This window comes from Phyllostomus discolor, chromosome 8 (genome assembly GCF_004126475.2).
Source record: "Phyllostomus discolor isolate MPI-MPIP mPhyDis1 chromosome 8, mPhyDis1.pri.v3, whole genome shotgun sequence".
NCBI lineage: Eukaryota > Metazoa > Chordata > Mammalia > Chiroptera > Phyllostomidae > Phyllostomus > Phyllostomus discolor.
Genome location: NC_040910.2, coordinates 114,516,255 through 114,538,834, shown reverse-complemented (window position 1 = coordinate 114,538,834; position 22,580 = coordinate 114,516,255). Strand labels below are relative to the sequence as shown.

The window sequence follows — 22,580 nt, the reverse complement described above, 5'->3', positions numbered from 1 at the left end:
GCACGCGCGCACGCACGCAGCACGTCCGCCGCTCGCTTCCTGCCGCGGCGGCCTCGGAGGCGGCCTGACGGGACCCGCGCCCGGCCTCCCGGAGCGGTATGCGGCGCTGACGAGCGGGGACCCTCCGCGGCGGCGCCATGAACCTCCTGCCGTGCAACCCGCACGGCAACGGGCTGCTCTACGCCGGCTTCAACCAGGACCACGGTGAGCGCGCCCTGCGCGCGCCCGGCCCCGCCCCCGGAGCCCCCGGCGCCCGCGGAGCCCCCGGCCAGCGGGCCTCTGCTCCCGGAGTCCCCCACACGCCCGGGCCGCCCCGCGGTCTGCCCGGCCTGGCTCCGCGCCCCGCCCTTACGCCGCCGCTCCGGCTCCCAGCCGGTGTCTGGGCCGCGGCGGATCCCTCTCTCCGGGCCTTTCGCGACCCTCGGGGCGGCGGCCGCTGCCTGTCCGGCCGCCCCCTCCCGGCCGCGCTCTGCTCCGAGTCCCTCCTTGGGGCTGCCCCCGCGAGTCAGGCCGGACCCGCTCTGGGCCGCGCGTCGGCCTTCCGGGCCCCCCGCGGACTGGCGCCCGGGCTCGACCGCGATCGGGCTCCTGACACCGCCCGCCTGCGGGTCTCCCTCGGAGCTCGTCCCCCCCCCCGCCCCCACCGCCGGTGCTCGCTAGGGAACTGGACCAGAGTGGCTGCACGTTGTGGAGAGCCGCGGCCCTCTGTAGCCGGCGGCCCGCCCCCACTTCTGTTCGCACGTCTCCGAGAGTTTGTGTGAGCCGGGCTGGCAGCAGGCGCCCGGGGGAGAGCTGGGGTTCCCCGGGCGCAGTTGCTCGGCGGCCGCCCGAACGTGCGCGGACAGGACGCCGAGCCGCGACCCGGGCGCGGGCCCCGGCCGGGGTCGCGCCGCCACCTTGCGGCCGCGGGAGGACGCTCGCGCCTGCGGAGCCGCGCGGGCCCCGGCCCCTCCTCACGCTCTACAGGGAGCGTTCTCGCGGGCCGACTGGGCGTCTTTTTGTCGGTTCTGATCGGAAAGTGCCACTGAGGGAACACCTCCTCCCAGGGTGTGTGTTGTTTAGAATTTGACAGCTGAGTGCCAGAGAGGAAAATCGCATTTTTTCCCCCTTGCATTTTGTTTTAAACTGCTCTGGCGAGGCCCGCGGGCGCCCAAGGGTGCGGGCGGGGGCTGGGCTCGGAGTCGCGTCTCCGCTGCGGACCGACCGGGGTTCACGCCGGGAAGACCGGGGCTGGCAGCTGCCGTTCCGGGGTCAGGTGCTCTTCCGGCCTGGCGTCGGCAGCTTCGTTTCGGGGAGAATCAGAGCGGCGCTGTAGCACGGCGCCGTGATTGCCCGGCGCTGGGCGCTTGCGCTGCGCCCGTGTCGGGGGAGAGCTCGCGGGCACCGGGGACCAGCGAGCTGGGTGGGGGCGGAGGTGTGCGGGCTGCGAGATCGAGGCCGGTTCGCTCGTGGCCCTTGGCCTCCCGGAGGCGGCCGCGATGAGACCGGGCGGTGGCAAGGGGGAGGGGGGTGTGGAAGAAGGTGACAGCGAGTGTGGCCGCGTTTGGGTCCAGATGTTGGACACTGGGCAGTAATTTCTGGCTGAACGTTTTGGGCTTAGATAACCAGGAGTAGGCCAGTGGGTTTTTAAATAAGTTTTTTAAATAATTGAGAACTCAGTAAGTTAACAGTGATACAACAGCTCCTTAAGAGGCACACGTTCAGTGAGAAGAGGTGTCTGGCTGACCGCAAGGGCCCTGGCCGTGCGGCTCAGTGGCTGGGGTGATGTCCTGCAAACCGAAAAGCCGCGGGTTCGATCCCTGGTCAGGGCACCTGCCTGGGTTGCAGGTTTATTCCCCTGTTGGGATGCGTACAAGAGGCAACCCGTCAATACTTCTGTCTCTCTCCCTCTTTCTCTGTTACCCCCTCTCTAGAAGCAATAAAAGAAAAAAAACTAAAAAGGAAAAACACTAAAAAGGGAAAAGCTTAGTGACTTGCTGGCATTTAATGCAAGAAAATCATTCTTACATACCTGCCTGCCTGAGCGCCAAAGGAGGCATTTTTGTACTAAGTTTCAGTGTATTAATTGTGACTCAAATGATGCTAATGACTTAAGAAACCAGTGAAGTTTATATTTTTATAACATCTGATTAAAGACTTAAAAATACAGCTTTGGCTTTTAAATAGACATGTTTCAGTTGTCTGAAAAATAGTCTTTTGTGAAACCAGCTCATTTCATTGTAAGAAATTACAAGTAAAGCTCACGGTGTTTTTGAAAAACACAAGAAATGTGGTTTTATACTTAAGTGTGAGGTTACCCTCAGGTTACTTCCTTGTGATTGTCTGCCACGTGATTGCTGTTTTTACTTACACTGGTTTTTAATTTTTCTTTTTCGATTTTTAATTTTCACTCAGCGTTTTTACTACTCATTGCAATTTTAGGCTCAGAAATAATGTTATTTATTTATTTACTTTTAGAGAGAAGGGAGAGGAGGGGGAAAGACAGGGAGAGAAACATCCCGGTGTGGTTGCCTCTCACACGCCCCCCACCAGGGACCTGACTGCAACCTAAGCGTGTGTCCTGACTGGGAATCGAACCGGTGACCCTTTGATTTGCAGGCCGGCACTCAGTCCACTGAACCACCCCAGCCAGGGCGATTTTTAAAAGGGCGATTTGCTCACGATTTTAAATTGTTTAAGCCTTTGACTGGTCTTTTCCCGGAGGCAACCTTCCTGTAGCCGTCAGGACCCCGAGAGCCAGTGGGTGCCGTCTGGGGCCCGGCTGCTGCGCTTCTGCCTGCACCTTCCCGGGACTGGCCTGTGCCGTGCGCAGGACTGAGCCCTGAAGCCACGCGCTGACCCCCGGGCCCCTTCGCTGCAGTTCTCCCCTGTGCGTGCGGGGGCGCTGTGCGTGCACGGCCGGTCCTCGGTCCTCTGTCTTCGGGGCGGGGCAGAGCGCCCTCTGTGGTTCCCGTGTCCTCTGCTCCTGCACGGCCGCCAGCTGATGGGCTCAGTGTTTTTCTGGAAAATGTTAAGGTAGCAAAGATGTGAAGGTGAATGCCATGTTTCATATAATAACCAAGCAAAGTCAGTTAATAAAAAAAGGCAGCAAGGACGATGCCTAGCCTCCTCAGAAAGCGGTTTCCAGCCTCTCGGTGTACGTGGTGCCTTCCTTCCCGCTGTGTACCGCCGCCCACCGCACTTGTGGGAGGGTGCGCGTCGCCCAGGTGTCCAGCTGCAGACGCTCTCCAGACTGAACGCACCCTCGCGTGTGCGCGCAGGCCAACACATGGGACACACCGGGCTCCCTGCGCTCCCTCTGCTCACTGCGACCTCAGGGGCGCGGGGCGGTTCTGCCGCGGAGAGTGCTTGGTTTCTGCCTCCGCCTTTGTGGTTTGGCTCCGCGTCTGTGCGGAACCCCCCTCCCCCACTCAGGGTTGTTGGGTGTAGTCGTCGTAGGTCGTTCTTGGAGTGCAGTGTCTCTCTGTGTTACTGTGTCGCCATCCACTCGCTCCAAGGCCCTAAGGCCGGTGGGCATTCGGGCAGCTCCAGTCTGTGGCTGCTCTGAGTGCCGCTGCGGGGCCCTGACACGTGTCCTTTGGGGAACAGGTGGTGTCATTCCTGCAAGAGACGGTGCCACCAGTGCCCCGTGTGGCTGTGCGGTCCACAGCCCCCTGCAGCGGCTGAGTCCCCTGGCTCCACGCCCGTTCGCTCCTGGGGGCCCTCCCTGTGGTGGGTGTGCAGCGGCCCGTGAGTGGTGCGTTCGAGATCATTTCCAAGTTCCCTGATTCTCCATGTTCACTGACCATTTGGATGTTCCCTTTGGTGAATTGTCCACCTCCTTTGCTCGTTTTTCTCTGGGGTTGTCTGCCCTTTTCTTCTGGGTTTGTAGCAGTCATTTGTGTGTTTTTATGCAAGTCTTGTAAGAAATGTATGTTTTCTGGTAAGGCAAATGAGATAGATGCAGGCTTAACACCCGGGGCAGCCGCAGTAACTGCGTGAGACGGGACAGGGTTGGGCTCTGCCCGCGTTTTCCAGGGGGCAGAGCTCCGCTCTGTCTGCCCACGCGACGGGGTTTCCGTGACACGAAGCGGGTCGTAACCGTGACACGAAGCGGGGCCGTAACTCAGAGCGTGTTAAGAGATAATAGATAACCTGGTGCTTCTGGGTGAGTCCCCGACTCCAGGCCCCGACAAGGTGCCTCTCAGAGCCGCAGCGTCCACCGCACAGCACGGTCCACAGGTCGCCGTCCTGGTGCGAGAGTCGCAGGTGCTGCAGGGCTATAAGTAACCTGCACAAAGAAGCGTGGGCGGGAGTTCCACTCTTGGGAGGGCGGCAGCCAGCACGGGGCGACGCGGTCGCAGAGCCGGGAGCCAGCAGACGAGCGTGGGAGAGGCCCCGGCGTCGGCACCAGCGTGGGCACTGCCGCCAGCCGTGCGTGCGCCGCTGGGAGGCTCTGCGCGGCCTCGGGCTTGTGAGCCAGCGGCCGGGGCTCAGCGTCCCCTCCTGGCCAGCAGCTGCGGGGGAACCAGCCGCGGGGCGTGGTCGCCTGGAAGACCCATGGGGCTTGGGCCCCCTTGCAGCAGGCGAAGTACAGGTTGCAGGCTTGTCTTGAGACTGGGGTGCTTTCCTGAGTTCCTAATGGCACTTTTTAAATGTTTCCCTGATTTTTATTTATTTACTTTTAGAGAGAGGGGGAGGGGGGAGAAAGAAAGGGAAGGGAGAGAAACATCAGTGTGTGGGTGCCTCTCCCACGCCCCCTACTGGGGACCTGGCCTGCATCACAGGCCTGTGCCCTGACAGGGAATCTACCCAGTGACCTTTCCGTTAGCAGGCCGGCGCCCAGTCCATTGAGCCACACCAGCCGGGGCACGGTGCTTTTAATTGGTAACACCCTGGCATGTGACTTGGAGATGGCACCCCAGGCCTCTCCTGGTGACCACAGCAGGGATTTAAGGAACGGGGATTCTTCGCTGGGGGGGGGAGTGAGGTCACGGGAGTCCTTGCGTCCGCCTTCTGGGAGCCCCTGCTGTGGCAGCCCTTTGCTCTGCTCCCAGCCTGCTCTGTCCGCCCCGCTGGGAGGCCCCTGCAGGAGACTCCTGCACGCGTCCCTGTGTGCTGCTGCTGCTGCCTCTCTGGGGCTCTGTCCCCGACACGGTGCTGGGGCGTGTTTGGGGCTAGAAAGCCAGCGTGGATGTGAGTGTCAGAGACCGGCGCTGACGGAAACGCACAGGGTCGGCGGCAAGCCCCTCTCTCGGGAATGAAGTGTTTGAGGTGGAGCCTCGCCCCCGGGAGCCCCCGGAAGGGCCTGCCGTGGGGGGTGGGGGGTGGGGGCTGGAGCCAGAGGCTCCTTCCCACGTCAGACGGCCGTGCTGGGGCAGGAGGGCCGTGTGGCGTGCACGCCGCGTCCGTGTGCTCCGGGTTTCTGCGGGCTCTCTGGGGGGTGGAGGGGCACTTTCTCTGGACCCACTGCTTGCTTTGCCAGTCCAGGCCTGGGGTCCTGAGTGGAGGCCCGGATGAGCTGATTAACATGTTTCTCTCGCTTCAGGGTGCTTTGCATGCGGGATGGAAAATGGATTCCGAGTCTACAACACCGATCCACTGAAAGAAAAAGAGAAGCAAGGTAAGAAGTAGCCGGCATTTCAGGGCTCTGCTCCTCTCCTTTCCCAGCCCTCAGAGTCTGAGCTCTGTCTGCAGGTGGGGGCAGGGGGCAGCTGGTTTCGACAAGTAAACAGGGTTCGGTTCGTGGTCGCCTGTTCCCGTGGGCGGAGCTGTGCGCTCCCTTGTGTCACCCGCCTCTGTGCAGGGCCGGACACGGCGGCTCGGCAGGGCCCAGGGTCTCTCCGGCGAACCCCACTCTGACGTGTCTGTCTCCCCGGCGGGTGGGAGGTCGGGGAGGGTGGGCCTGGGCCGCCGCCACTCTTCCGGTGGCCGTGTGGTGGCAGAGCGCTCGGGCGGCACGTTGAGTCCCAGCAGACGGACCCCTCCCTCCCAGTAGCGAGTGGCCGGCGCCACAGTAATGTTATCTGTAGCCGAGAGGTTGTCCTCCAGGACTACAAGCTACAGTCAGGAGTTCTGTTGGTAAAATAATGGTGGTCATTTTCCCATTTGACAGGAAAAAATGTTAAGTTTGCCAGTGGAATTTGTTCAGTTTGTTTTTTTTCTCGTATGTAGTTTCCTTAAGCGTTTAGTGTTTGCTGGTCCTGCCGGGACAAGGCAGCGCTGCCGGTGGGTGGGCAAGGAGCACCCTCGTTCTTCCCGCAGTTGCAGTTGTGGTTTTTGTGCAGTGTACGAGCTGTGTCTTCTGATGCGGGGAGTCCCTCCTCTGTGAGAGGAGGTCCCCGTGGCCTGGCGCCCGCCGAGCAGCCCCTCCCACCTAGCAGGAGCCGCCCCGCACCGGGGGCTCTCGGCCGTCTCCGTCCCAGGGCACCCAGGCCAGTCGCTCACGCTCTGCGGTGCCCCGGAGCTCGGGGCGGCACCAGTAACACCCCGTTTTTTACCAGCTCGTACGCGTGTGATCCTGTAACGTACCCACACCACACCCAGGCACACCACGTGACGTTGGAGGTGAGATGTTCAGGTTAGAACTGTAAACCATCACACCCACAGTGCTACCCCACCAACCACTTGAGCAGGAGCTACTTCCGCCGGACCCTGTGTATGTTTCTTGCCGGTCCTGCTCGCCCCCCGCAGACGTGGGAGGCTCCTCCCCCGTGGGCGCCGGGAGTGGTGCGGCACTGGCACGGGTGTGAGGTGCGCTCTCCGAGGCCTTTCACTTCTTCTGAGGACCGGCTGCGCTAAGGAGTGGGGCTGCCGGGGTACGTCGAGGCTCTGTTTTTACATTGTTGAGTAGGTTTTTTAGAGGGTGGGGGGACGGGAGGCACCTGTTGCTGCTCCCCTTTTCTGCGCGTTCACTGGTTGTGTCGTGCCTGTGCCCTGCCCAGGGGTCGAACCTGCAGCCTCCGTGTGTAGGGACGATGCTCTAACCAGCTGAGCTGCCCAGCCAGGGCCCTGTTTCTCATTTTAAAAAGCCTTTTGAAGACATATGTGTGTTCATTTCAGGAAGAGAGGAAGGGAGCGAGTCAGAAAAGTATCGATGGGTTCCCTCCTGTAGGCACATGCCCCGACCGGGAACTGAACCCGCAGCCTTCTGGTGTGCGGGATGACGGTCCGACCCGCCGGGCCGCTTTAACTCCCAGAGACTCACCGTGCTGTCCGCGTGGCAGCCGTGCCCCGTGCGCAGGGCCCCTGCTCCCCCACACCTGGCCCACACTCGTGGTTTTCCGCTGCAAACGTGGCCGCCCCAGTGGCTGTGAGGCGCCAGGTGTCTCCTGGGGGCTGGCTTGCCTTTCTCGGATGCTTGGTGCTGTGGGGCCCCTCCTCGTGTGTGTGTGTGTGTGTGTGTGTGTGGACACACTCGTCGTCTTCGGGGGCATGTCTGTCCGGGCCCCGGGCCCGTGTTTCCGTCGGGCTGCTGCGTGTCTGCCGTGGTCGGGTCGCAGGAGTTCTGTTTGTGTCTCTGCGCTCACCCCTGCTGGGCGCTCGGCTGTGGATCTGGGCTTCCGCCCTCCGGGTCACCGGGTCACCCTGTCGATCGCGTCCTCTGAGGCGTGAGGGTTTCGAGGGTGCTGTCATCCCATTTGTCTGCTTTCGTTTTTGTCGCCCGTGCTTTGGCGTCACATCCAGGAGAGCGTCGCCACAGCCAGTGTCGTGCGGTTTCACCTGTGCTTCCTCTGGGAGTGTCACAGTCTTGTGTCATGTCATGCATTTCGGCCTTTAGCCCATTTTCAGCTACTTTTCACACGTGGGTAAGTTCAGGGTCCAACTTCAGGCTTGGCAGGTGGGCATCTGGCTTCCCGGCGGCCTGTGTTGAAGACAGTGCCTTTTCGCAGCGGTGGGGGCCAGCTCCCCTTGACTGGCAGGTTGTCAGGTGTGTCGCTGAGCTCTGGGCTCTTCCAGGTGCTGGCCACGGCCAGGTGTTCACAGGCAGACGGCCTTCCTGGTGCCGGGGAGTGGGCGTGGGCCCCGGGGGGTGGTCGCGGTGCCGGCAGCGGCCGGGAGCTGCAAGGCCTGAAGCCGTACACCTGGTGGGGGGAGGGGGGGGCGTTGGGTGTTGGACTCGCTTGGGTTTGGGCTGTGGCCACGTCCTGTTCAGCCAGAATTACACGGAGGCAGCCTGCGTCAGAGGACGGCTAAGTTGTGTAAGAGAAAGACTGTTTCCGTTGGGGACACTGTGGAATATTTTGTGCTAGGGTTTCTTCGAGGCCTTGGGCTTTGAATTTTTCATGGAGTAACCTGATGAGTTTGGAACCGTCCTGTGCAGCTCCGGCCGCACAGGCAGCCGTCAGCTCCTGGACCACCTGCCGACTTTCGGGGGCCAGCTCCTCCCTAGCCCTTGGCTGTGCCCTGCCCGTCCCGGGGGCTCGGGGTCCGTTCGGGCCGGAGCCGGGGGCTGGGGCTCCTCACTGGGCCGTGTCGCCAGAGAACCTGCTGGCGTTCCTCCCCCTCGTGCGGCCTTCCTGTGCGCCTCTGAGCACCGCCAGCCTCCGGGGGGACGTGGTCGAGGGGTGGTTTAAAGAACTCAGGCGTCGAGTTGAACCGTTGGGCCTGCTGTCTCTGCTGCAGACTTTGCCACCCCTTAGCACGGGAGCGTGGGCCTCAGGCGCCCACGGGGGGGGGGCGGGAGGCGGGGCGGGCCGGAGCTGCCCCGCGCTGACCCGTGTCCACTCCCCCCCTGACAGCAGGGAGCCGGCCGTTGCGTCTCACTTCTTGTTACGTTTCTTCTCCTCTCAAGTTGTGAAGTGGACGTACCAACTTCTTCATATCGTTTCAGAGTTTCTGGAAGGAGGAGTCGGCCACGTCGAAATGCTCTTCCGCTGCAACTATTTAGCGTTAGTCGGTGGTGGGAAAAAACCAAAGTACCCTCCCAACAAAGGTAAGGCCGCCGTGCGCCTCACGGCCGCGGCTCCCGTGGCGCCTGTCGTGGGTGCTGTGGCCTACCCTCGCGTCTGTGGCCCTTCGAGCCCCTACAGTCCCCCCCGGGGAGCGTGTAGGGCGGACCCCTGGGGAAGGAGCGTCCTCGGGGCCCCGTGTGGTCCTGGGTGCTCTGCCCGGGCCGGCTTCGGAAAGGCCGCACGTTTCTTCCGAAGCAGGGTGGAGGGAGGCCCCTTGTCCTGCAGAGAGCCACAGCCTCCGAGACGGGAGTGTGTTGGCCATGCAGAACGGAAACCAGCGTGGCTCTAGGAGTGAGGGCACTGCTTGGGGGGGGGGGGGGGGGGTAAAGACGTGGCTGTGTGAAGGGCTGGCCTCTCTCAAAGCAAGGGAGGGCCCCGCTGCTGTAGCTCAGCACACTGAGCGCCGGCCTGTGAACCCAAAGGTCACCGGTTCAGGTCCCAGCAGGGCACAGGCCTGGGTTACGGGCCGGGTCCCCAGCCAGGGGCATGTGAGAGGCCACCACACACTGGTGTATCTCCCCCTCCCCCTTTATCCCTAAAAATAAACAAATAAATCTTTAAAAACAAAATCACGGTGAGGGAGACGGAGGAGTTTGCTGCCGGGGGCTGCAGCAAAGACAGCGCATCCGCAGTGTCTGGCGCCCGGCTGTGCCGCGCCCCGAGGCCGTGAGGCTTTCTCCCGCCATCCGGGCCGTGCGTCCGGTCCCTCATCGTCCTCATCTCCAGGCAGCGAGAGTGCACACCGCTGCCTGCGGGCTCCGTCTGCTGGCGCCTGCCGGCCCCTGCCGAGGGTGTCCTGAGTGGGAGGGCGGCTGCGTCTCCGCCTGCTCAGGTGGGGGTGGGGGTGGGGGACGCCTGTGCAGGGCCATGGCCCCTGTGCTCACGGGTCCCTCTGGTGTCGCAGTGATGATCTGGGACGACCTGAAGAAGAAGACCGTCATTGAGATCGAGTTTTCCACGGAGGTCAAGGCGGTCAAGCTGCGGCGGGACAGGTAGGGGGAGCCTGACTTCTGGAACGGGAGAGGCACGTTCCCCGAGAACGGCCGGCGTGCTGCGTGTTGAGGGACGTGCCCGGGAAAACGACACGTTGACCTGTGGTGGCCCAGTTCGTGACGCAAGGGCGCGAGGCTTGTTTATGCTGCTGCTGCAGGGAGGCACGGGGCTTCCTCAGCTTCTGGGGTGGCTGCCGGCGAGGGTCCGTGGGCCTGGGGGGGGGGGGGTGCCAGCTCTGGGCCCAGCCTCGCCCTCGGCGGCGCTCGGTCTCGGGGGGCGGTCCCCGCTCGGCAGGTGCAGACTGGGGAGGGAGCTGTGAGCCGCGCTTTTCCGAAAGCTGCCCCAGCGCCTGCCTTCAGGGGGAGGGTAGAGGGGTTTGGAGGCTCCTTGGGGAGAAGGCATCATGAGAGCGAGTTTCTTTCTCGGCCTTTGCCCTCGGAGGGTTTGGGAGAAGCGCGAAGGTTTCTTACCGGCAGCAAGGCAGGGCAGCGCTTCGTTTGGGTCGAACCCAGTAAGCTTTACGCAGCAGCACGTCCGCTGCGGAGGATGGAGGCCCTGGAGACGGCCAAGGTCGTCCCGAGTTCCTGCCAGGAGGTGGGGCCCTCAGGGGTGCCAGGCCTGGAGCCCAGCCCGGGACCCCGCCCCCGGGCGTCCCCGAGTCGCCAGACGCACCCGGAGGCCCCCAGGGTGTTCCTCTGCCCCGTGTGCCCCGGGGCTCCCGCTGCAGGGGGACCGTCGGTGGCAGCGCCTCCTCACGGCGCGTCACGGGCGGGGCCCCCTCTGCCCGAGCCCGGGCGGCTCCCGGGGCCTCCCGGGAGGGCCTGTCCTGCGAGGGCCCGGCCTGGGCAAGGGGTCCCTCCGGCTGTGGTATCTGGAGTCTCTGAGGCTCAGACGACAGGAGCAGGTGCCACGGGACGGTTGAGCTTGCTTTCAGGGAGAAGAGCGCTGCCTGTCCTTTCCCCTCCAGGATCGTGGTGGTGTTGGACTCCATGATTAAGGTGTTTACGTTCACACACAACCCCCACCAGCTGCACGTCTTTGAAACCTGCTATAACCCTAAAGGTGAGGCGTTGGGAGACGGCCCAGCCTGTCCGAGGGCCCCCCTGTGGGTGGGGAGCGGTCCTGGGGCTCCCCGTCCCCCGCCCCTTGGGTGGTCCTTCCCCCACTCGCTCGTCCGCCTGTTCCCAGAAGCCACCTGTGGGCAGGGGCTCTCGGACCTCCGCAGCGGGGTGGGGGGGGGGTGGCCTCCCTTGGGGCGGCTGCCAGCCCGTCGGGAGCTCCGCTGGGCCTGGCCCGAGCGTCCCCCCGTCTCCCGGCGGAGGGCGCGCTCACGGCGAACCTCATGGCTCCTGCTGGCGGCTTCACTTCCTCCGGGGAATTCGGGTTTTCTCTCTGAGCTTTCCGAGACGTGACGTGCCGTCCCGGGTGCATCACGGGACAGACTGTGGCAGTTGTTGGAGGCTGTGTCATGGCCCCACAGCGGGGGCGGAGCGCCGTCACCCAGGGCGCGTCCCCCGGCGGCGAGGGCCTGCCCCCCCGCCCTGTCCGGCTGCGGCCACGTCCTCCTCCGAGCCGAGTGCTTCCCGGGCTCCTCCGCACACACAGGGCTGTTTCGCTCCTCGTGATCGCTGAGTCACAGTCGGGGGGCGGGCAGGCCACGGCTGTCTGTCCACACGGGTTCTCTCGGCCGTCGGGATCAGCTGTCATGGACGCCGACACACGGGCTCTGTGGACAGAGTCCTCCCCCCCCCCCCCCCCCCCGCCCAGCAGCTCCACGGAGGGGTGGGGCTGCCCGGTTGCACCGCAGCCCCCTCGGTGACATGTGCGGGTCCAGCTGTGGGCCTCGCGCCTGCAGACGCTGCCTCGGGGGTGGCCGAGGCATCCCCCCAGTGCCCGTCCACAGCCTGGCTGCCGTTCTCACGTCCTCTGCCCAAGTTAAAGTTGTTCTTGTTACTGAGGCTGGGGGGTTCTCTGTGAGTTCTGGTCACGAAGTCCAGCTGGGGTCTCGACTCTCTCCCCGTGGTCGGTGGTCTCTGTGCTTGTGCCCGCACGGGGCCGCCTCGGCTTCTGGAGCCTCGAGACACCTCCAGCAGTTGGGAGCCCAAGTCCCCCAGTCCTGTTCTCATTTACAGGACACTTTTGGTTCTCGTAGGATTTGTGCCTTTCCTTTAGCATTGGCCTGCTTACTTCTTCAGGACAGCCCGAGGGGACTGTGTGAGCTCCCGGGGCAGGGGGAGCACGTGCGGACCCCCATGCCCGTGCGCTGCAGCCCGGCCGACGGCCTCCGCTCTCCCGCAGGGCCCGGCCCCCGGGAGACGGGCTTGGGAGAGTGATCGTTCAGAAGACGTTTCCAGTCACGAGACGGTCTCATAGGGGGCAGCTGTGCTCGGCCCTGTGACACCCTTTTTGGGGTTCCAGCAGAAGGGGACACCCACGAGTGACCCTGACTGTTTATTCCTCGGGAACTGTTGACCGGAACGCGGGTTGGAGCAGGCCCGGCCTGCGGGAGAGCAGAGGCCCTGGCGATGGCCCGAGGCCCTGACGGGCTCCCGCTGTCCCCGTGCAGGCCTCTGTGTCCTGTGCCCCAACAGCAACAACTCCCTCCTGGCCTTCCCGGGCGCGCACACCGGCCACGTGCAGCTCGTGGACCTGGCCAGCACCGAGAAGCCGCCCGTGGACATTCCCGCCCACGAGGGCGTCCTGAGCTGCATCGCCCTCAACCTGCAGGGAACAAGAATCGCAACCGCGTCTGAAAAAGTGAGCACGTGCCCTGCCCTCGGGGAGGCCGTGTGCCCCCTGCAGCGTGCCCCCCCCCCGGCCGCCCCCACCGGGGCTCCACAGGAGACCAGCTGTGGCTGACGTGGCCAGCCCCGCGCCCCGGGCAGCATTCCCTTCTCTGACGCGTGGGACTCCCGTGGGGGCACCGTCTCTCCAGACAGCACTCGAGGGGCAGGGTGGCTCCCCGGGCGGGCGTCTGCCCAGGGTCCCGAGTCCCCCTGCTCTCCCTGGCCCCTGCCCAGAGCTGTCGGACGACAGGGCCAGCAGCCCAACCCTGGGCACGACCAAGGGGGAAGTGGGGTTTGGGGTGACGTGGGGGTGTCTGGGGGAAGGCCGTGGGGGCGAGTGGGTTTGTGAATGTCGGTCACTGCAGAAACTGACTGCCACGCTGCGACCCTGCGATAATGAAACACTTCACTGTCTTTCAAAGGGGACCCTTATAAGAATATTTGATACTTCATCAGGGCATTTAATCCAGGAGCTGCGAAGAGGGTCTCAAGCAGCGAACATTTATTGGTAAGGACGACCAGCGTCTCACCCCAGGGGAGGCCACTGCTGTGGGCCGACACCTCGGTGGGCCCTGTGTGTGGGGAGGGCTGGCAAGGGCCCCGCCCCCAGGCAGGAGGCAGCCTGCTCTGTTGGGGGTCGACTTCCGTTCATTTTACTGTTACTGACATTAACATGCATCACGGGAATGTACACAGAAGCAGGAAGAACACTGTGACTGTGAACCCCTCACTGCTTGAGCGTTTATCGGCACCGGCCGTCTTCCCTGACCCCCCCACGCTCCCTCCAGCCTGCTCCCCGTGCTGCCTGCGGGCACACGGCAGAGGCCGTGTCGGCAGCCACTGCTGGAGCCTTCTCTGGGGAACCGAGCTGTGTGTGTGGTGGCCAGCGGCCCCACTGTGCGCAGCCCGGGAGGGCGGGGCCCCTGCCTGGGCCGGGCTCCGTTCTCCGTAGCTGCCGCGCAGCCTTTGGGTCTGTGCGCAGGAAGCCTGGCGCGTGTGTGAGGTCACTGAGTGTGCCCGCGGGCCGTGGGGCCCGGCACCGCTCCTGCCGCGCTGTTCTCGGGGGGGCGGGGGGGGGGGGGCCTCTGGGGGGGCGGGGCGGTGGGAGAGGTGGCGCTCCTCTCCCCCGAGCGAGCGGCGTGTGGAGGCAGCAGTCTGCGGCGTCCCCAGAACGCGGAACCGTCTGTGCGCCCTGGGAGGGCCTGCCTCGGGGCTGTTGGCGGGGGGGGGGGGCCGGGAAGGCCGGGGTGGCGGGCGGCAGCCGGGTGGGCCCGTGGCTGGGGTCGGCGTGGAGCCCGAGCGCGTGTGGTCTCCCCGCAGCATCAACTTCAACCAGGACGCGTCCCTCATCTGCGTGTCCAGCGACCACGGCACGGTGCACGTCTTCGCTGCGGAGGACCCGAAGCGGAACAAGCAGTCGAGGTGGGTGTCCGGGACGGGCGGTTGCGCCAGCGTCTGCCGGGTCGTCCCCCGAGTCCCAGCCTCTGAAACCCGGGCGAGCGAGCGACTCGACGCCAAAGCAGCGGCGTCACGGCCCCGCCGCTCGTGCCTGCGGGGCGTCCGCCCAGGGTCCAGGCTTGGCCCCCAACTCCCGCGGCCGGCGAGCCCTGGCGGCCGGCGACCCCTGGAAGCCTGCACCCTCTGCAGCCACGGGGCCGCCACACGGTCATTTGGGGTGACCTGGCTCTCCAGGTGGACGGCACAGGGTCTGAGCGAGGCCGCAGCTGGTCGGGGAGAGCCGTGTCTCACGTGTGACGTGACCGTGGCTTCCCCTCCTGTCCCCGCAGTTTGGCCTCGGCCAGTTTCCTCCCGAAATACTTCAGCTCCAAGTGGAGCTTCTCCAAGTTCCAGGTGCCCTCGGGCTCTCCGTGCATCTGTGCCTTCGGAACAGAGCCAAATGCTGTCATCGGTGAGTGGTCCCTCCGGACGCAGCTCCACCCCTGCCCTCGCCCGGGCTGTGCTGACCCCTTCCTGCCTCCTCCTGGGGGCTGCACAGCCAGGCGGGGTGTTGCCGGCTCCCCACCCTCTGGGGTTCCCCCGGAAATCCTGGGGCCGGTCAGTTGGCTTGTTTTTGTTTGCATTGCTGACACTCCCGAGTGGTTGGGGCTCGTGGCCCCATCCGTGCCCAGCGAGGAAGGGGGACCCCTGGCTGCCCACAGATCCATGCACAAGCCGGCTGCTGGGGCCTCGCGGGGCCTCCTGCTCCGAACGTCACGGGGAGAAACGTGTGAGTGAAAGGGCCTCTCTCCCCACAGCGATCTGTGCCGACGGCAGCTACTACAAGTTCCTGTTCAACCCCAAGGGGGAGTGCATCCGCGACGTCTACGCCCAGTTCCTGGAGATGACCGACGACAAGCTGTGACCCCGCCCCCGCAGGGCGGCCGGCACCCATGGCCGAGCGCGCTGGGTGCACCCAGACTCCTGGGGCCTCGTGGGCCGTGGGCCGGAGGGACTGCCCGGGGACCTTGGCCGGGGAGCCCCACGCGGTTGTCTGTCCTCCTCAGCAAGGCTTCGCGTTTCCAGTGTCAAAGGGAGAACCACCGTCGAGGCACCACGGACACTCGCGTGGCTCTGAGCGGCCTGAGCCGGACGCCGGCTGGTCCCCAGGGGTGCGGGCGCGGCGGCAGCTTCAGCGACCACCCTCCCCGTGCCTGCGCCCGGACTCCGCAGGGACTGGGGGCCTGGGCGGGGCGGGGCGGACGCACCGAGGTTTGTTCTGGGAACAGATTCCACTGTCTTCACCGAGTCCACGACGGGGGAGTGGACGGTCGTGTGTAGGTGTTCGTCCTCACTCCACGGCCACAGGTAGCAAGAGGAGCAGCACCAGCAGCTTGCCTTAGGAAAGGGGAGGGGCCTGTCCTCCCGCCTGAGCCCGAGGCAGAGATGCCGCTGTGTCAGGCACAGGCGGCCACTCCCCCGGGAGCCCTGCTGCGAGGCCCCGGCCTGCTGCGACCGGCGTCCTGCGTCCTGGGTCCTGGGGCGGCTGTGGGCCCCGAGGCCACCGCCAGGCCACCCGCGGGCAGGGCACGTGAGCCTCGCCTGGGTCCCCTGGGGAGGCTGCGGTGACACGGCCCCCCTGCCCCCCTGCTGTGTGCAGGGGCAGAGTCGTGCAGACTTCAGGAACCCGTCACGAGGCAGTGTCACCTGACGCGGAGACCCCGGGGGGCAGGGCAGGTGGGACCCCTCACCCGTCTCCACCCACGCGTCTCCCAGCACTGGCGGGGCGAGCCGCTCACTGCTGTCCGGAGTTGTGCCCCCCCCCCCCGCCCCCCCGTCGGTGCCGCTCGAGTCTCTGCATCTGGGCTCCGCCCGTCCCCCTGGAGACCCCGGTTCTTGGTTTTCGGTTCACGTCGCAGACACCTGGAACCTGCCGCAGCCAGTCCTCTGTCCGCCCGTCCTTCACTGTCATGTAATCGGCTAACTTTGTACGTGGGTTTCAGCGTCCAGCATGCATGTCTGTCGTGTACTTAATCATGCAGTTTAATTTTGCACACTCGTTTTTAATGTTTCTTTTAAATAAAAGTGACTAATTTTGTTGTACTCTGTACCCCCAAGGGAAGGGAGCTGTGTCACCACACCAAGCCCCTGGTGCTGAGAGGCGGGCCGGGTCGTAGGCGCTGCCTGTGGGGCTGTGGGGTGGGGGCGGGGCGGAAGCCAGGGCCGCAGGACGCCTGGCCCGCGGACCCGGGAACAGAGCCCCCAGGCTGAGCGGACACAAGCTGCCCACGTGGCCTCAGGCCGTGGGGTCGGGTCCCACGAGCTCCTTTTCCTCCACTTCTGTCAGATTTGTGAGGGACATTTAGCCCTTAAGTTTTCTCTGTTTTTATTCAGGAAACACTCACGTAACATACACTTAGCCATTGTGCGTGGCGTGTGGGTGGCTACCTTCGCAATGTGGGCAGCTACAACCTGTCTCCAGTTTTAAAACCTCCTCCCACCCCCAGAACCCTCATCATCATTAAGAAATTACCCCCCCGTTTCCTCCCATCTCCTCACCTGGTGGCCACTCATCCGCTCTCTGTCTGTGGGTCGGCCTGTTCCAAGGTACATATGTTGTTTTTAGACAATTCATTTTAGCACACATAATAGACCACAGTATAACTGTTAAATGCACTCAGAAGCCTAAAACTTGTGGGATTCAGAATTAATATTTTACCACCTTCCTCCTTTATATTGTGATTTTTGTCAATGTATTAGATTTTACATAACCCTGAAAGACAATGTTATAATGTTTACATTGAAAAGTCAGACACAAAGACTTCCGGTCAAAATGGTGGCACAGAGAAACAGGGCCCACCTCTTCGCACAACCACATCAGAATTACAACCAAACTACAGAGCAACAGCCACTCAGCACCGGCAGAAACCGAGCTGAATGGGAGTCTGACAGCCACGGAGCTGAGGGAACCACACCCATCCCGGCTGCTAAGAGGGGTGCAGACGCGGGACAGGCTGGTCCCCCACCCAGGTGTGGTGGATAAAAATCAGAGGAAGCTTCTATTCGAGATGGAGGCACAGGGCAACAACAAATTTAAACACAAAAAACAACCAAAACTGCCAGGAAATCCAACTGTATGGAAGTCCGACAACCAAGGAGTCGAAGACACCTTCATCCAGACTGGAAGGAGGGGCAGAGAGGACTCGGGGCAACGCAGCGGCTGCTGGAGCGGGCGGCCCCACATTCACGTGCGGACAAACTGGGAGGAGCGACTGGGGAGCGAGACATACACGCAACCCAGGGCTCCAGCCCCAGGAAATAACGCCTCAAACCTCTGACTGAAAGCACCTGTGGGGGCTGAGGCGGCGGGAGGAACTCCCGGCCGCACAGGAGAGTCCATCGGCGAGACCCACGGCGTCCTGGAACGTGCACAAACCGCCACCCGGAGAGCAGTGCCACAGGGTCCCACTTTGCTCGTGGGGAGCGCAGGAAGTGGCCCAACGCTGGCTGAGAGCTGAGCAAGGAGCATTGTTCCCTCTCAGACCTTCCCCCGCGTGCACCACAATGCAGCCAGGAGGGTCGTCCCACCCTGGGAGATACGTGACGCCCTGCCCCTCACTACGTAACAACCGCGCCATGGAGACACACACACAGAAGGCCCAAATGAAAGAACAGATCAAAGCTCCAGAACAAATACAACTAAGCAATGAAGAAATAGCCAACCTATCAGACACACAGTTCAAAACACTGGTGATCAGGGTGCTCACAGAATTGGCTGAGTGTGGCTGCAAAACAGAGGAAGAAGTGAAGGCTATGAAAAGTGAAATAAAGGAAAGCGTACAGGGAACCAACAGTGATGGGAAGGAAACCGGGACTCAAATCAACGATTTGGAGCAGAAGGAAGAAATAAACATCCAACCAGAACAGAATGAAGAAAGAAAGAATTAAAAAAAAAATGAGGAGAGGCTTAGGAACCTCCAGGACAACTTTAAACGTTCCAATACCCAAATCATAGGGGTGTCAGAAGGGGAAGAGGAAGAACAAGAAATTGAAAACTCATTTGAAAACATAATGAAGGAGAACTTCTCCAATCTGGCAAAGGAAATAGACTCCCAGGAAGTCCAGGAAGCTCAGAGAGTCCCAAAGAGGCTGGACCCAAGGAAGCACACACCAAGGCACATCATCATTACACTACCCAAGATGAAAGATGAGGAGAGAATCCTAAAAGCAGCAAGAGATAAGGAGACAGTCACCTACAAAGGAGTTCCCATAAGACTATCAGCTGATTTCTCAGAAGGAACCTTGCAGGTAAGAAGGGGCTGGAAAGAAGTATTTGAAGTCATGAAAGGCAAGGACCTACATCCAAGATGACTCTATCCAGCAAAGCTTTCATTTAGAATGGAAGGGCAGCTCAAGTGCTTCTCAGATAAGGTCAAGTTAGAGGAGTTCATCTTTACCAAGCCCTTATTATATGAAATGTTAAAGGGACTTATCTAAGAAAAAAATCAAAACTATGAACAGCACAACCAAACCTAAAGAAAAAAAAACCTAAGCAAACAACTAGAACAGAATCACAGAAATGGAGATCACATGGAGGTTACCAGCAGGGAGGCAGAGGGGGCAATGGGAGAAAAGGCACAGGGAATAAGCAGCATAAATGGTGGGCGCAACACAGACAGGGGGAGGGCAAGGATGGTACAGGAAGTGGAGAAGCCAGAGAACTAGCATGTACGACCTACGGACATGAACTGAGGGGGGGAATGCTGCTGGGAGGGGGGTTCAGGGTGGGGGGGAGCAAAGGGGGGCAAGTGGGACAACCGTAACAGCATAATCCACAAAATACGTTTTTTAAAACGGACCCAGGGACGAAGCCAGAAGGGGTGGGTTCAAGGGTGGAAGGCGAGGACGGGCCGGGCAGGGGGTGTCGGGGGTGAAGACGGAAACCACTGCACGGGAATGGTTAACCAGTTGGGAGGAAGATCTCGGAGCCCCAGGCCCCCAGCCCAGGGTACCAGTGCCAAGGCGGTAAGTCCCCACGACCTCTGGACGCAGAAGCTGCCGGGGATTCGGTCAGCACACAAAGCTGCTGGAGCCCCGAGCAGTTGCTCCGAAACACAGGCGGCCAGCGCCAGGCCCCGGGCCGAGCCTGGCCCTCCACCTTGTTTCTACCCAGCGGCAGCCCCGAGCCCCTGGTTAAGGGGCAGTTACATTTATGCCGTCCTGAAATTCCACTTGGCCCTTTGAAGGCACCCGTGAGGCCAATGCGGCCCCCCGTGAACATGAGTTTGACCCCCTGCTCTCAAAGAACCGACACATGAACTCACGCACACTCACGCCCTCTGCAGAGCTCCGGCACTGGGGTGGCAGCTTGAAAGGCACCGGTGGCATTTGGTGAGGCACTGAAGTGTCTGTCTCGCAGACAGACAGGCGGGCAGAGCCAGAGCCGGCAGGCAGGTGCCATATCTGAGACTCCATCTTACCTGGCTAAGGCTGTTCGCCCTGCCCTGGAGCTCGCCTGGGGCCGAGTCCCACCCAGCTCACGGCTGGTAACAGCAGCGTTCCTGTAGGGTGACTGGTAGGTTCCTGCCTCACGACCTCCTACATCTCACCCAACAAGCAGCAGCTGGCCTCCGTGAGCCCCAGGCCCAGCACGAGCGAAGGTGCACAGCTCGGCTTCACCTGCGCGTCTCCAAGCCCAGCACCAGCAGCGCCAGCTCAGGCCGCTTTGTCGCTCAGGCAGGGTGGCCCTGGGCAGAACACAGGTGGGGGCCGACCTGGGCCTGCGCCACCCAGGGAGCCCCAGGGCCCATGCACCAGGTAGACGGCCCCCAACCACTCAGAGCACCACCCCCTGCCCCTGCACAGCGGGTCCTCCTCGAAGGGCAGAGGGAGGTGGGTGGTGGTCACAGCCCGTCCTTGCCGCTGACTGGCCTCGGTCAGGCCCTCCCACTGGTGAAAAACGGTTTCCACGGTCGAAGATACACACCTTGACATTGTCTTCTCTGAGTTCATCCTGTCTGTGGCCCACTGATCTCTGTACACCTTTGAGTTTACCTTTCACCAAGTTTGGGATGTTTCCGACCCTTATGTCTATGAACTTATTTTTAAACCGACGCCTTTCTCCTCCTGCTGGGACTCCACTGACACACACACTCGGTCTGTTTATATTGTCCCGAGGCCCTGAGGTTGGCTGGTTTCCGCTCCTGCAGGGTTTTCCGTTCGTTCACTGAAGTTTTCGTTTCGGTGATTTTTAGCTTCTCTAACTTCCGGTCCACTTTAAGAGCGTTTGCCCCGTGGAGGGTGGTGGTGACGGGCAGAGCAACAGAAAGCTCAGGTGTGTTTCTCATTATTCCGGCACAGGTTCACATTCATGTCCTTTGAGACATTTTCCTGGATTTTTATATATTGAGTAACTTTGGATCGTATTCTGGACATTTTGTGTATGGGGAGACAGAGTCCTATCAGAACCTAGAAAATGTCGATTTTTTAGAGCAGGCCGATGGTCTGGCCGGGATCTGGCGGCAAGGCGGTGGCTCTGGCGTCTTCCGCAGCCCGGGCACTGGCTTGTGCCCACGAGGGCGCCCTCCACCAGCGGCCACCTGGGTGTGGCCCCGGGAACAGCCTGTGGCCCCAGGTCTGCCTCAGGCTGACGCGTCCAGCTCGGGGAGGGGGGCGGGGACGTTCTCTAACTCCGAATTTGCTGCGACCTGCCCCACGCTTCCGGTCTCCCAGGCTCCCCGGCTGCCCTCCTCCTGGCCCCGTGACCCAGTCCAGCGTGGGCCACAGGGTGCGAGGAAAGGGTAAGGGATTCCCCGTGCACCCTGGGTGCAAGTGCCCCTCTGTGACCCCTCACGCAACGAAGGCCGTTCTCGGAGGCCTGGGCCCCGGCTCCCAGACACACAGCTGCGTGACCCCAGGGGCTGTGGTGCGGCCCTCCCAGGACTCCGGCCGGAGCAGGGGAGTGGGGGGGGGGGGCACTTTCTCGGGCCCATTCCTGATGTGCAGCTCTGACACGCGGGCTGTCCCGGAGCCTCTGCCCGGTCACACAGCAGGAAACAGGCCCTGGAGGCAGCGTGCTGCTGCTGCTGCTGCTTCCGCTTCTTCACCCGAACACGTGCTTATTGATACTAGAGACAGGAAGGGGCAGGGAGACAGAAATGCCCATCGGCTGCCTCCCGTGTGTGCCCTGACAGGACGAACCCGCCACCGGCTGCCTGGTGTGTGGTGCACGGCGGCTCCCGGCCCAGCAGATCACACTGACCGGGCTGGCTGCTCACTCTCAGCCCCTGCCCCGAGCTGCCTGCTGCCACCATCTCCCTAGGGCAATCTTGGTGCACCAGGACGACACTCTTACCCACTGAGCGACCCCGCCAGGGCAAGACCATAATGCACCTTAAAGCACCGATTAACACGACATCAATTTGACATGGAGAACGCCCGGCAAACGCCATGGTGAATGCTTCAGTGGGGGCGAACAGCCTCTGGACACAGTGAGCAGCTGTTTCTGCTGCATGAACTGTCTCTGAACTCTGTCCTCAATCGCTCAGCTTCAGCCTCCTTCCCTCAACCAGCCAAGAGGGACATCACGCGACATTTTCCGAGACGCCTCCCTGCTCCCACCCTGATGGCCATGGGCGGCAGCCGCCGGACGGACTTTCTGTAGCAGCCGGATGGCCAGCGTCCCAGGCCCAGCACCGCGTGGGCACGTGCCTCCTTAGACAAACGATTTCATCTCACGGGTGGTGGTGGGGGGGGGGGTGTGTGATTTCCAGGCGTTCGCAGCGACCTTGATTTGCGGCTGTGACCTCAGCTGGACCCGCCCCTGCCTTGCTCGCGTGCAAACCCCCAGCGCCCAACTGGTGCGGGGGACGCCGAGGCGCTGCTCTGCGCATGCGCCGCGGGGCCCCCGGCCCTACGAGCTCGGTGAGGAAGCGCCTGCCGCAGTTGCCCGGCGACAGACGCGCCGTGTTCCGTTAAAATCGATGCACACGTTTTATTGGACTTCAGGAAGTCGGTACTTCTGTGATTTCGAATCCGCACACAGACCGCCACTGCACTTCCCGGACCGACAGCAGGAGGACTGGAAGGTTGTCACTCACCTCTAGTGTCGCGCAGCAGGGAAATCCCGAGTCCTGACGCGGCCCCGCCCGCTCTGGCTCTGTCCTCCACGGCACACACCCACTCGCGGGTGGCGCACCGGAGGAGCTCACGGTGCCCTGGGGCCTCGGCTGCAGAGGGAGCGCAGTCCCCACTGCCGACACGTGGAAATGCCCCACGTTGCGTGGGTCACACGTTTCCCTTCTGCGTTTTTGTTTGGTTCGAGGCAAAGCTGCAGAAATGAAGTTTCTAGTCCCTCAGAACCTTCCCACAGACCGACATGCAGGACCTGCCAGTGCCCAGCTGCCCCATGGCCCCAGGCCCCCAGCAGGGT

At 62.6% G+C, this 22,580-nt stretch overlaps 1 protein-coding gene across 1 annotated transcript; it reads left to right on the top strand.

The window, feature by feature from the left end:
* On the top strand, positions 1 to 15,236 carry WDR45B (WD repeat domain 45B). The gene is made up of 10 exons (XM_028520417.2): positions 1 to 204; positions 5,528 to 5,602; positions 8,813 to 8,914; positions 9,838 to 9,925; positions 10,894 to 10,988; positions 12,493 to 12,683; positions 13,135 to 13,220; positions 14,033 to 14,134; positions 14,500 to 14,621; positions 14,968 to 15,236. Exons 1-10 carry the CDS (start codon positions 138 to 140, stop codon positions 15,072 to 15,074), a joined length of 1,035 nt encoding a protein of 344 aa, XP_028376218.1. The 5' UTR covers positions 1 to 137; the 3' UTR covers positions 15,075 to 15,236.
* Positions 15,237 to 22,580: the final 7,344 nt, after the last annotated feature.

Excerpts from the sequence above, each read along its gene's own strand:
- WDR45B (XM_028520417.2), top strand. The coding sequence starts at position 138 with ATGAACCTCCTGCCGTGCAACCCGCACGGCAACGGGCTGCTCTACGCC. Across the intron at positions 13,221-14,032 it reads CAAGCAGCGAACATTTATTG|CATCAACTTCAACCAGGACG; the intron begins GTAAGGACGACC and ends GTCTCCCCGCAG. Across the intron at positions 14,622-14,967 it reads AGAGCCAAATGCTGTCATCG|CGATCTGTGCCGACGGCAGC; the intron begins GTGAGTGGTCCC and ends CTCTCCCCACAG.